General features: G+C 39.6%; 1 protein-coding gene across 4 annotated transcripts in view; it reads right to left on the bottom strand.

Annotated features, from left to right (window-relative positions):
- NFKB1 (nuclear factor kappa B subunit 1) overlaps positions 1 to 13,055 on the bottom strand; it is a 119,988-nt gene that overhangs the window by 41,623 nt on the left and 65,310 nt on the right. For all 4 annotated transcript variants that reach the window (XM_032333025.1, XM_032333023.1, XM_032333024.1 and 1 more), the window contains one exon: positions 10,149 to 10,297. In XM_032333025.1, the coding sequence (XP_032188916.1) occupies positions 10,149 to 10,297 (149 nt within the window). The remainder of the gene's footprint in view (positions 1 to 10,148; positions 10,298 to 13,055) is intronic.

Raw genomic sequence — 13,055 nt, 5'->3', positions numbered from 1 at the left:
AGACTAAGATAGTATGGGAAGAAGACAAGATGAACTAGAAGAAGAAAATATAGGCGGTGAAGGCAGAATGAGATGAGCGTTCGGACAGAGGCCCAGAGTCGCAATGAGAAACATGTCCGGAGAGTGACAGAAAAAGGACATGAACTAGCACGATGTATAAATCTGGCAAATCACTATGTTGTGCACCTGAAACTAATGTAACATTGTGTGTCAACTATACTAAAAGAAAAAAAAAAATAGAATAGCTGAGGCACACAGAGGAAAAAACAGACCAACAGAATATAAGCTCCTGATGGCAAAGAAGTCCAGTGCTTAGAACAGTGCTTGATTGGGGCACTTGGGTGGCTCAGTAATTAAGCATCTGCCCTCGGCTCAAGTCATGAACACAGGGTCCTGGGATCGAGCCCCACATAAGGCTCCCTGCTCCACCAGAAGCCTGCTTCTCCCTCCCCTACTCCCCATGCTCATGTTCCCTCTCTCGCCGTGTCTCTCTCTGTCAAGTAAATAAATAAAATCTTTTAAAAAAGAACACTGCTTGACATATGGGTGTCTAATAAATGTTGAATACACGAATGCATGAATTCACACAGCACAGAAAAATATGCAACATGACGTATTGATATGTATGGAAGCATAGACAGTTTATTAGAAACAACACCATCTTTTGGCCTTTCAGGCTGTACTCTGATGTAGATCATCCACAACTACCTATGTATAGGTAGTGACAGTGACAAACACCTATATAACTCTTTACCCTTTACCATACAGAAAGTGATTTTCATGTATATTATTTACCTAATCCCTATGAAAAGGGCATCATCCTTATGTGAATAATTTATTTACTCTGGTAATAAATGGAATAATACAGAAGCTAATCTTCTGTTTCAGATAATGATGGAAGTAACAGGGACAATATTGAACCTTTCACCTTAAGTAACATAAAACACATGGAAAATGGTTTTCTAACACGGGATAACAGGCAGCACAGGATAGTGATCCTTAAGAAAAACAACTAAGCTGATTCCTACAATAATGCTGGGTTAATGCCTGGAGTTTCCGGGCTGCAGTCTAGGAAGGGAGACCTAAACAGGACCCGGTAATCTCCCTGAGTTTTGGAGACAGAGTTAAAAATCTGAGGAGGCTAAAGAGGCTGCAAGTCACAGGCAGAGAACCAGAGAAGAAAGAACCACATACAGAGTGATACTCAGGGATGTACAGTGTGACCAAGCCTTGAGTCTTCAGCAAAGTAATGATCAGAGCATGGGTGTGAGGAAACAACTGAGACTTGGGGTGGGGCCGGGGTGGTGGGGTACAAAACACCAGAAAGGAGCAGGCAAAACGTTTCTTGGAGCACAGTGGGGCTGGACTAGTTCAGGAAATCTTGTAATACATGAATCATCAGGATGAATATTCAGAAAGGTATTGGCTTAGTAATGGTGTCAAATTAACCCCAGATGGAAGGTTGATCTGGCTTCCCTAACAAATCTTAGAAATAAGTCTAGAAAGGATCTAACTGTTCCCAAATTTAATTTCATCCCAATGTTCAAAAGTATTTAAAGGCATACAAAAAAAAAAAAAAAAAAAGCCAGCATGCAGCAATCTAAAATTCAAAATGCCTGCCATTCAATCACAAATTACCAGGCATGCAAAGACAGAGAAAAAAAGAAAAAGAAAAAGAAAAAGAAATAAAGACACAGGAAAATACTGCTTATAATGAGGATAACAATCGATCATAGAAACATATCCAGAAATGAGACAGAACAAAAAATTTGTAGACGTCTACACTGAAATAGCTATTATAGATATATTCCATATGGTTAAGAAGATAAAAAGCTTTAATATGTTAAGGAACACTTGCAAGATATTAAAGAGACGTCAAACAAACCTACAGAGATGAAAACTGCAATGGCTGAAAAGAAAAATACACTAGATGGAATTAAGAATATGTTAGACACTACAGAATAAAAGGATTAGTGAACTTGAGGACATAGTAATAGAACAATTCAAAATGAAACACAGGAAGAAGAACAAGTAAAAATAACAGATCACCAGTGAGCTCTGGACAATTTTGAACAGCAAAACACACAGGTAATTGGTATTTCAGAAGAAAAGGGAAGGGGCGCCTGAGTGGCTCAGTGGGTTAAAGCCTCTGCCTTCAGCTTGGGTCATGATCCCAGGTCCTGGGATCGAGCCCCGCATTGGGCTCTCTGCTCAGCCGGAGGCCTGCTTCCTCCTCTCTCTCTGCCTGCCTCTCTGCCTATTTGTGATCTCTGTCTGTCAAATAAACAAATAAAATCTTTAAAAAAAAAAAAAAAGAAGAAGAAGAGGGAAAAGAGAAGTGGATGGACAAAATATTTTGAAAAAATAATGGCTGACACATTTTAAAATTCAATTATAAAACTCTAAACCCAGTGGTGCCTGGGTAGCTCAGTGGGTTAAGCCTCTGCCTTCGGCTCAGGTCATGATTCCAGGGTCATGGGATCGAGCCCTGCATCGGGCTCTCTGCTCAGCAGGAAGCCTGCTTCCCCGCCCCCCCGCCTCCTCTCTGCCTACTTGTGATCTCTCTCTGTCAAATAAATAAATAAAATCTTTAAAAAATAAAAACCTCTAAACCCAGAAATCTAAAAATCTTAATCAACTCTGAAGCACAAAAAAATGAAGAAAACTATGCTAAAGCCCATAATAAAATTGCTTCAAACTAGTGAAGAGAAATGAAAATTAATGAAGAAAAAATCTGAAAAGTTATTGATAGAGAAAAAAATGACACACTACATGAAGAGGAATAAAATATCAGAATGAGGGCAGACCTCTTGCTGGAAACAAGGCAAGCCAAAAGGCCCTGAGGGCAGCATATTTTAAGAACGTGAAAGAACATTGTCAACCTGGAATTCTATACTCTTCAAAAATATCTTTCTAAAACAGAGACAAAATGAAGAGTTTAAAGATGTATGACAACTTTAGAATTTATCAGTAGCAGACCAGCAATAGAAAAAAAAGGAAGGAAGGGCTTCAGGCAGAAGAAAATGCTACCAGACAGAAATCTAGAGCTATGAAACAGAATGAAGAGCACTACAAATGATAAATATGTGGTTAAATATAAATACTTTTTTCCTTATTTAAAATTTCTTTTAAAATATAATTGAGCATTCAGCCATTCTGGAAAACAGTATGGAGTTTCCCCACAAAGTTAAAAATAAAGCTACCATACGACCCAGCAACTGCACTACTAGGTATTTATCCGAAGGATACAAAAATAGTGCACTCTGATGTTTATAGCAGCAATGTCCACAATAACCAAACTATGGAAAGAGCCCAAATGTCCATGGACAGATGAATGGATAAAGAAGATGCAGCATATATTTATATAGTGGAATATTACTCAGCCATCAAAAAGAATGAAATCTTGCCATTTGCAACGATGTGGATAGAGCTACAGTGTATTATGCTAAGTGAAATAAGTTAGTCAAAGACAAATACCATATGATTTCTCCATAGGTGAAATTTAAGAAACAAAAGAGATGAACATAGGGGAAGGGAAGGAAAAAAATAAGATGAAAATTGAGAGGGAGGCAAACCATAAGAGTAGCTGAACTGCAGAGAACAAACTGAGGGTTGCTGGATGTAAGCTGGGTGGGGGATGGGGTAGTTGGGTGATGGGCATTAAGGAGGGCACTTGAAGTAATGAGCACTGGGTGTTAGATGCAACAGACGAATCAGTAAATTCTACCTATGAAATTAATAATAAAAAGGTAATTGATAATTTAAAACAAAAATTTAAAAAATAGTACATTGTGGGAATTACCACATCTTGTAGGTGTAAAACAGAATACACAATAGCCATGGGCTGAGAGACAAGAAATGGAAGTACTGTTCATATACCATCTACGAAGAAGTACAACGTTACTTAAAGGTAGACTACGATAAGTTAAAGATGTATAGTATATAGCAAGCTGTAAAACAACTTCTAAAAACTATAAAGTGGTTATAAACCAAAATAGAAGATAAAATCATAGCAAATAATTAATCTAAAAGAAGACAGAAAAAAGATGAAAGAAGGATCAAAAATCGGATGTGATAAGCAGAAAACAAAGAGCAAGATGGGAGAGTGAAACACAGCCCTATTAGTAATCAGATTAAATAGAGATTATATAAAGACCTCAATTAAGAGGCAGACGGTGTCAATTAGAAAAAAAAAATAAGACCTAACTATATGCAGTGCATATTTACTCTGAATATAAAGACACAAATAGGTTAAAACTAAGAGGATGGGCCAAAAAATGTTCCACACTAACATTAATGAGCAGAAAGCTGAGGGGTGCCTGGGTGGCTCAGTTGGATAAGCATCGACCTTTGGCTCAGGTCACGATCCTGGGGTCCTGGGATGGAGCCCCAAGGTGAGCTCCCTGCTCAGTGGGCACCCCCTACCCCCGTGCTTTCTCTTTCCTGCATAAATAAATAAAATCATTTTTAAAAAAAGGTGAAATGGCTATATATTAGTATCAGCCAAGGTAGATTTTTGAGCAAAAAACTAGTACAAGGGATAAAAGAGGGTCATCTCATAACCATAAAAGGATCAGTTCATTAAGCAGACGTAAGAATCCTGAATGTTTATGTATCTAATAAAAGAGCTTCAGGAGGGTCACCTGGGTGGCTCAGTTGTTAAGCATCTGCTTTTGGCTTGGGTCATGATCCCAACATCGAGGGATCGAGGCCTGCATCAGGCTCCATGCTCAGAGGGAAGCCTGCTTCTCCCCTCCTACTCCCCCTGCTTGTATTCCTTCTCTCTCTGTCTCTCTAAATAAATAAAATCTTTAAAAAAAAAAGAGCTTCACACAATACAAGAAACAAAATTTTATAAACTGGAAGAAGAAATAGATATATCTATAAATATTATCAGAGATTTCAACACCTCTCTCTTAACAACTGGGAGAACAAGTAGGGAGAAAGTCAGTAAGGATAGAGAAGACTTGAACAACACTATCAAACAACCTGACCTAATTGACATTTATAGAATATGCATTCAACTCAATTAGACTAAGCATTCTTTTTAAGTGCGCAAGGAACATTTACCAAGCATACCATATTGTAATCCGTCAAACAAATCTCAATAAATTTAATAAGAGGACTGAAATCATACCAAGTATTCTCCTAACAGAATGGAACTCGATCAGATATGAATACATGAAAGCTATCTAGGCAGGGGTATATTTAAACCAAGATGTAATAATTAATTGTCAAAGCTGGGTGATGAGTACGGTAAGGGCTCATTGTGGTTTTCTTCTACTTTTGAGTATGTTTGAAGATTTCTAGAGTAAAATGTAAAAGAAAACAAGAGCAGGCATTATTACTAACAGCACGTGCAACCGAGAAAACTGAGGATCATAAATGGTTTTTTTGTTTGTTTGTTTGTTTTTAAAGATTTTATTTATTTATTTGATACAGAGAGAGAGATCACAAGTAGGCAGAGAGGCGGGGGGTGGGGTGGGAAGCAGGTTCCCCTCTGAGCAGGGAGCCCGATGTGGGGCTCGATCCCAGGACCCTGAGATCATGACCTGAGCCAAAGGCAGAGGCTTAACCCACTGAGCCACCCAGGAGCCCCGAGGATCATAAATGTTAACACATGGGAATGCAAGATGGTACGGCCACTTTGGAAAACAATTAGGCAATCTCTTATCAAAACAAATGGACCCTTAGGGTCCATCCCTACAATTCCACTCTTCAGTATTTACCTAAGACCGAAGAAACGAAAACTTACGTTCACACAAAAAGTGGCTCTGTCAAAACGGGAAAGAACCTAAAGGTTCTTCAACAGGCGGACTAACTAACTGTGATGTACATCAGTGGGGTACGATATCACTTCGGAATGAAAAGGAGGGCGCTGCTGGTACACACAAGAAGCAGGAGGAACTGCAAATGCATTACGCTAAGTAAATGAAGCCAGACTCAAAAAGGCTATATATGTATTGCCGGATTCCACCTCTATGTCATTCTGGAAAAGGCAGAACTGTAGGGATAGAAAACCCATCAGGAGTTGCCAGGGCCTGGAGTGGGAGGTAGAGGCACAAAGGATTTGGGGGACAATGGAACTATTCTATACCTTAATTGTGGTTCTTATTCCTGTATTTGCCAAAATTCGTAAGACTATGCACTTTAAAGGCTAAATATTACAGTATTTAAATTATACTTTGCTTCAGTAAAACTTAACAGAGGTTTTTTTAGAAGATGGCTATCACAGCTAATGAAAGAGGGCTGGGTCTAAAATCTTGTGTCTTACTCAAAGTGCCATAGTCTCTACAGTAGTTTGCAAAGTGTAGTCTCTAGACCAGGAGCATCAGTGATTCCCGAGAACTTATTAAAATGCAAATTTTGAAACCCTATCCCAAACCTACGGAATCAGAAACTCTGAGGGTGGGACTCAGCAAATCCTCTAGGAGATCCCAAAGCACCTAAAGTTTGAGAACCACTGCTCTATGCTCTGCAAGACCAAAGAGATCAGAACCTCTGAGAGGAGGGCCCGCCTCAGTATTTTTATAAAATGACCAAAGGTGACTTTAATTAGCTGGCAGGTTTGAAATCCTCTACACTGTTCCAGATGTTTCCATCATCATCATCATCGTCATCATCTGGGAACTACTGCTGCCCTCTGGGTAGGTTCAAACCCCCATGCCATTAGTTTGGGATTTTAATTAATTAATTAATTAATTAATTTTTAAAAGATCTTATTTGACAGACAGAGATCACAAGTAGGCAGAGAGGCAGGCAGAGACAGAGAGAGGAGGAAGCAGGCTCCCTGCTAAGCAGAGAGCCCGATGCGGGGCTCTATCCCAGGACCCTGAGATCATGACCTGAGCCAAAGGCAGAGGCTTTAACCCACTGAGCCACCCAGGCGCCCCTAGTTTGGGATTTTAATGGGGCCCCTCTACCTGGCTTTTCTTCCTCTCAGGACGCAAACATTGACTTTATAGCTGACACAAGATTCAAAAGCATCCTGACTCCCAAACTACACCCTAATTTTAAAGTTGGACACTTCCAATCTCAGTCCATACCTTGTTCATTTTCTCCAACCAGCATCTTCTCTGTGTATTTGGGGTTAACATTATAAAACTGCCAATAATCAATTATTTTTAGACCTACAAAACCACCACTTTAATAGATTTGCACTAGCTCATTGAGGGAGACCTTGCTTCTCTTTTGTACTTATATAACCACTACTAGTGCTTACCAATTGGTACATGTAGTAAATAGTAGTTTTAAAAAAAAGCCTTCAAATCTCTCTAAAGCAGGGCTGCCAGGAAACAGAGGGTGTGGTGATCACTGGTGAGGAAGGCGACTTAAAGCAAAGTCAGGTAACAGATAGTTTCCATTGATTGAAAATTCAGAGAACTAAAATGTTGTTGAAACTAACTGTTGATATTCAAGGCCAAAAATAAAATACCGAACTAAAATTATTTTTATGAGGACAAGCACTAAAAGCTAACTGAACAAATGAGTAAGAAATAAAATGTGAAAAAACCTAAAGCTAAATAAAAAGAAATTTTTAAAGGCAAAATGTTAGCACTCAAACCTACAGTTGTGACTCAAGTTATCTAAAACATGAATATTTTAATCCAGATAACAAAATGTCTTTGAATATAGAAACTAAAAGAACCCCAAAGATAAATATGTCTTTGGCTTTGATAATTTATTTGTTTTAATTTGCTTTTGTGTTTTAAAAATTTTAATTCCAGTGTAGTTCACATACAGTGTTATGTTAGTTTCAGGTGTACAATATAGTGAATCAGCAGTCCCATATATTACTCAGTGCTCACCAAGATACGTGTACTCTCAATCCCCTTTACCTATTTCACCCTCCCCCAATCTCCCTTCTGGCTTTGATTTATCTCCCCTGAGTTATTTTTTACATATTCTTTTTGATATGTTGGATTGGTGCCCCACTCATGAATATATACTCTTAGCCTAAGAAGTATTATTGGAGAGATTTCCTGGTTCCATTTCTAGTATTGACAAGTCTGCGGAGTCACTCTGGCTATCTTCCTAAATTTCTCTAGGTCATATTCTTACCTACAAGTTAGAACTGAATAACAGTAATCGATGGCATTCCATAAATACATGTTGCAAGTCAGCTCATGTTTCATAATATTAGCTAATGTTAGCTCAGTCTAGAAGTTTTGAGAGGTAAAGGGCCTGGAGATAAATTCTGTAGCCCAACACTCATATTTTATAAGGGAAGGATTTAAAGGGCTCAAGAAGTCATATAGATTACACCCTAACCCTACTGCTGAGAGTGACAGAAATGAAGAGAATTCTGGTTTCCAGACTACTAGCATATTCTCTACTAAAATACAACAGGTTCTGACATTGGAAACTTAAAAAAAAAATTTAAATAAATAAGAGAGACAAATCATGAAGGAAATATTATATTTTAGAAAAGACTGTAGGCAAAAGTTTCTCAATTAAAAATCAATTATAAAGGGAGTACCAGTGTTTCATAGAACACTCTTTTTTTTTTTTAAAGATTTTATTTATTTACTTGACAGACAGAGATCACAAGTAGGCAGAGAGGCAGGCAGAGAGCAGAGGCAGCAGGGAGCAGAGAGCCCGATGCGGGCTCCATCCCGGGACTCGATACCTGGGCTCAATCCCGAGGCTCGATCCCAGGACCCTGGGATCATGACCCGGGCTGAAGGCAGAGACTTTAACCCACTGAGCTATCCAGGCGCCCCTCACAGAACACTCTTAACAAGAAAGTCTACTGAGTCTGTTGTAACTATCATGTGGCATCCTCTTGACTGAATTTCTTGGTGAAGTTGTATAGGGTCACAAAAATCCCACAGCGCTATGAGGAGACATCTTAATGATCAAACTTGGGAGTGTAGGTGCTCAGAATGTTTGCTGAGTGAATGAGTTCTCCCAGCGACAGAAACCCCCTGCAAGAGAGTAAAGGATTTCCTTTCTTTCCTCAGAAACAGGGAACTTACTTCTATTCCTGCTGTAGGTTTCAAACCAAATAACCATTAGTTCCTTCTAAAATCCTAGAAGATTACGAAGCCAAGCCACAGAAACACCAAATTATAGACAACATACTGGCAGTTTTATAGTAACAAATGTTATTAGTAAGGAACTTCACCTATAATTTCCTCTAAAGGATATGATTATCACACAGATTAAACAGGACCAACACTTCAAACTGACAGCAGCCTACTGGGGTAAATCCGCAGAAACACTAAGTGATCAATTAGTCTGAAACTCTGACAATTACCCTGCATCTCAAAGCTCTCACAGGTCAGTCAGGAACCGTAAGAGTATTCCAACACTGTGACATTCAACAGGAAACAGGCCAGTCGTTTAAGAGAATGTTGAAACAAGTTCATATAAAGCACAACTGAATTTTTAAAATCAATTTAAGCTTCTTCCTCCAATCGAGAGGCTTTTTTTTCTAACATCAAAAGAATCAGATTTTAGTGACTTAAAAGAAAGCTCTCTCTCTAGGTTTTTCACACTTGAATATTTTCACAGTCAAACAAAGAAATACCTAGGAACATGAAAGTTCAACCTCCCCAATATCAACCAACTTAAGACCTGATCAGAATTCAAAGCCTGAAATGCTACCATCAACTTAATTACAGTTGATTTAAACAATAGCTCTCTTTTGAGCGCATAGTCCAGGTTAACTGGGATTTTATCATTAACTGTTTAAACCAGTATTAGGAAACCCTAGAAAGATATTCTTAAGAATCAAATAAAATTAAACTTTCTTACTCCTTTTGGGCTGAACATCTTTTATAATAACTCATTCATTTAAAATTGTTCTGTCTGTCTAACTCTTACATGAATACGTCCCTTTATATTTAAATTTCAAGTCTGATGAATGCCAAAACTAATTTGCATTCCTGGGCTTCTTATCCATGCACACTTTCTAAACAGCAGAGAACTGAAACATATTTATCTATCTTTTTCATGCTCAAAATGTTCATCCTATAAATCCAAATCTTTTAATAATTCATTAAAAGCATCATCAAGAGTATAAAGCCATCTTTGAGAGTCTTGGGAAGGTTCCGAATGAAAAGGATACCTTCAGTCCAAGTCCCCGGGTGCCATGTTTCCTCCGCTCCTGCCTTTCACAGTGTCTGTGATATGCCCTCACTTACCCGACCACCATGTCCTTGGGTCCGGCAGTTACAGTGCAGATCCCATCCTCACAGTGTTTTCCCACCAGGCTGTGTGCGTGCAGGTGGATGTTTTTCCCATTTGTGACCAACTGAACAATAACCTTTGCAGGTCCCACATAGTTGCAGATCTATGTAAGAAGCACATTTAGAGAGTTAGTACATCTGACTATACAGCGACATGGAAAAACGTCTATGACAAAGCAGTAGTTGTAAAAAGTATGATACGAAATTTGGAATACCTGTACATATATGACCACAGTTCCATTAAAAAAAAAATATGTGATGAACAAATGACAGGATGGAAATAAAGTAAAATGCTAATGCTGGTTGTTTCGTGTAGGGAAGATATATTCCAGGAAGCAGGCCACTTATAATGTGTGTATTGTTCAAGTTGGAATGGCACATCTCAGAGGATGCTGTGTAGCCATGAAGCAGCCCCCTTCCAACTAGCTGAGAACACGTTTTCATCTGTACCCTCGTCACAACTTTTGGTCATGAATGAATGCTGGGTAGAAGAGCCATGAGAAGGGAAGTGGGGTTGATGGACTGATGGAAATCAAGGGAAAGAGAGAGAGGAGCAGAAGCAGTGTAACCCCAAGTCTCTGCCATGAGATTAGGCAGGACACAGAATCTTGCCAGGGACTTGGCTCTGAAGGTTGGCCATGGATACCCAAGCCCATGGACTTGTCTGTGGTGATGTGTCAGGACACTGAAGCCTTCAAGAGCACTCTCTGCTATGAGCTCTGATAAATGAGTTACACATGTCCAGGTCACAGTAAGTTTCAAGTAAGTGCACTCCCTATAGGCAAATCCTTAGATCTGACACTTGTTTAGCAAAACTGGATTTTTTCTGTTTAAGGTAATTTATCTTGTGCTCGCTTCGGCAGCACATATACTAAGGTAATTTATCTTTTTAACTGTTAAACCTTTAAAATGTTGATAGAAGCCCTAAAAAGGAAGTAGCATGGAGATAATGGCATTTTAAAGCAAAGACAGCCTGGACCCCCTTTCTCCTCTAGTTGGTCCCCCAGCCTCCTACAGCAGACCATAGATTGCTCCCTTGAGAAAGCCCCAATACTAAACTTGTACTAACAGAAAAGACCAATGGCCTTATTTTTACTTTCCTGAATCCTGTAAGTCAGAATTCTGTGATAAATTCAGCCGAACTATTGAAAATGCACTATATTTCCTTAAAGGGTAATCAGCCATCCTGGCTTGCCTGGGACTGAGGTGGTTTCCATGGCTTTCAGGGCTAACACTGGAAAGAGGTCACCATCCTATTTCCTTAGCTCTTCTTGTCTCTTTTTGAGGAAGTGAGTGAACTAAATTCAGGATCTCCTAACTATACAATCATTAGAAATATTTTGATCTGCACAAGCAGTCCCTAGCTCGGAAGGAAAAGAAAGTAGACAGGTACCCCATCTAGCAACGAATCCTTGATGGAAGTCTTTCTGACATTAACTTGAGGAAGAATCTACACTCGCCAATAAGATTTCTTGGAAAAAGACAGAATCCCCTTCAATCAGTCTGCTTCCCCTCTAAGTATCATCAAATGGATTCATATTCCATTGAGGCAGGGTTTTGTGAGGATTTTTTCAGTATGGATTTTTTCTCCAATCCAATCTCTCACTGCAAGAGTTGAGGAGAAGTTGATCAGAGCTGGGATTGTCTGGCCAATTGTCTGGCGTTCTGGGGAGAGACGTTTCCCGCCCTGAGCAAAGGACAGAATCCTCTCTCATCAACAGTATAGCTTCCCTGGAAACGCTAGCACCTCTTTGCCTGAACTTTGGTCCAGAGCTGCTGCCAAAGCTGCTTCAAACCTTCTAATACTCCTTCCCAAAGCAAAGGCCTTTCTAGGAAGTGGCCTCCCGACCTTGCAGAGCAAGCGCATCGCACAGAACGCTGAGGATTAAATCAGTGTTGACCAACACCTCAAAGCACAAATCATCTCTAGAACAGGTATAGCGCTTAAAAAAGCCTCCTGGCTATAAAAATAATTATGAACTTAGTGCTTTCCCTTTTAAAACATGCAGAAGAAAGCCTCTGCCCTTCAGGGCAGGACAGGGAATGAAAAGTTCTGGGTTTGCTCCAAAATTGGTTGTTGTCCCCGCAGAGTCCCTGGGTTGCTGATGCAGTTCTGGGCCTTGGTGTCAACATGTGAAATCAGCCTTTGTTATGATGACATATTCTACAGGGACTTCTTTGGCAGTAAAAAGCACTAAATAGACATGTAATTTCAATCCTAAATGCTCGGAGCACAGGAATGCAACCATGTAAGGCATGATGAAATGCTTCACTTGGGTGAAATCAGGGAGGCCCTCCACTTAAGCAGAACATCAGAAGGAATCTAGCGATTAGAGCCCAATCCCTTTGGATATTCGGGCTCTTCAATGTCACCACTATGAAGGAATCAGTCACTAGAATTGAAGGATAGACTAGGAGGCGTCCTCAAATAGCACTCACATCTTTTTCTTGCTATTACTTCATGACTGAAGGGTGGCAAGAATGAGGAAATGAGTAGTCTCTGAGGTAAAAGGACCAGAAAACTTTGCCAGTGACTAATGTGCAGTTTGATCCATTTAAAAGACTTTAGGTCAGCATGGCATCATCTGGTTTTTACACCAACCACAGGGCAACGACAGGGAGGCCCCTGGGTTTTGTGGACTTTCCAAAATACTGACTGAAAGAAGAAAGCTGAAGTGTGGGGACAGAAAAAAAAAATGATACTATTTTCAGGTTGTACGGCCAATGAAGACAATGGAATTCTAACCTAGGGGAGGGCATACTTCAGAGAATGCCGCCATGACTGAGAGCTATTTGCCACTGATCCAGAAATCCGTATGTTCTACAGAGAATTTGGTTATTTTTATTCAGCCTCCCTACTTC

The sequence above is a fragment of the Mustela erminea genome, chromosome 2 (genome assembly GCF_009829155.1).
Source record: "Mustela erminea isolate mMusErm1 chromosome 2, mMusErm1.Pri, whole genome shotgun sequence".
NCBI classification, from domain to species: domain Eukaryota; kingdom Metazoa; phylum Chordata; class Mammalia; order Carnivora; family Mustelidae; genus Mustela; species Mustela erminea.
This window is presented reverse-complemented; position numbering and strand designations above follow the sequence as displayed.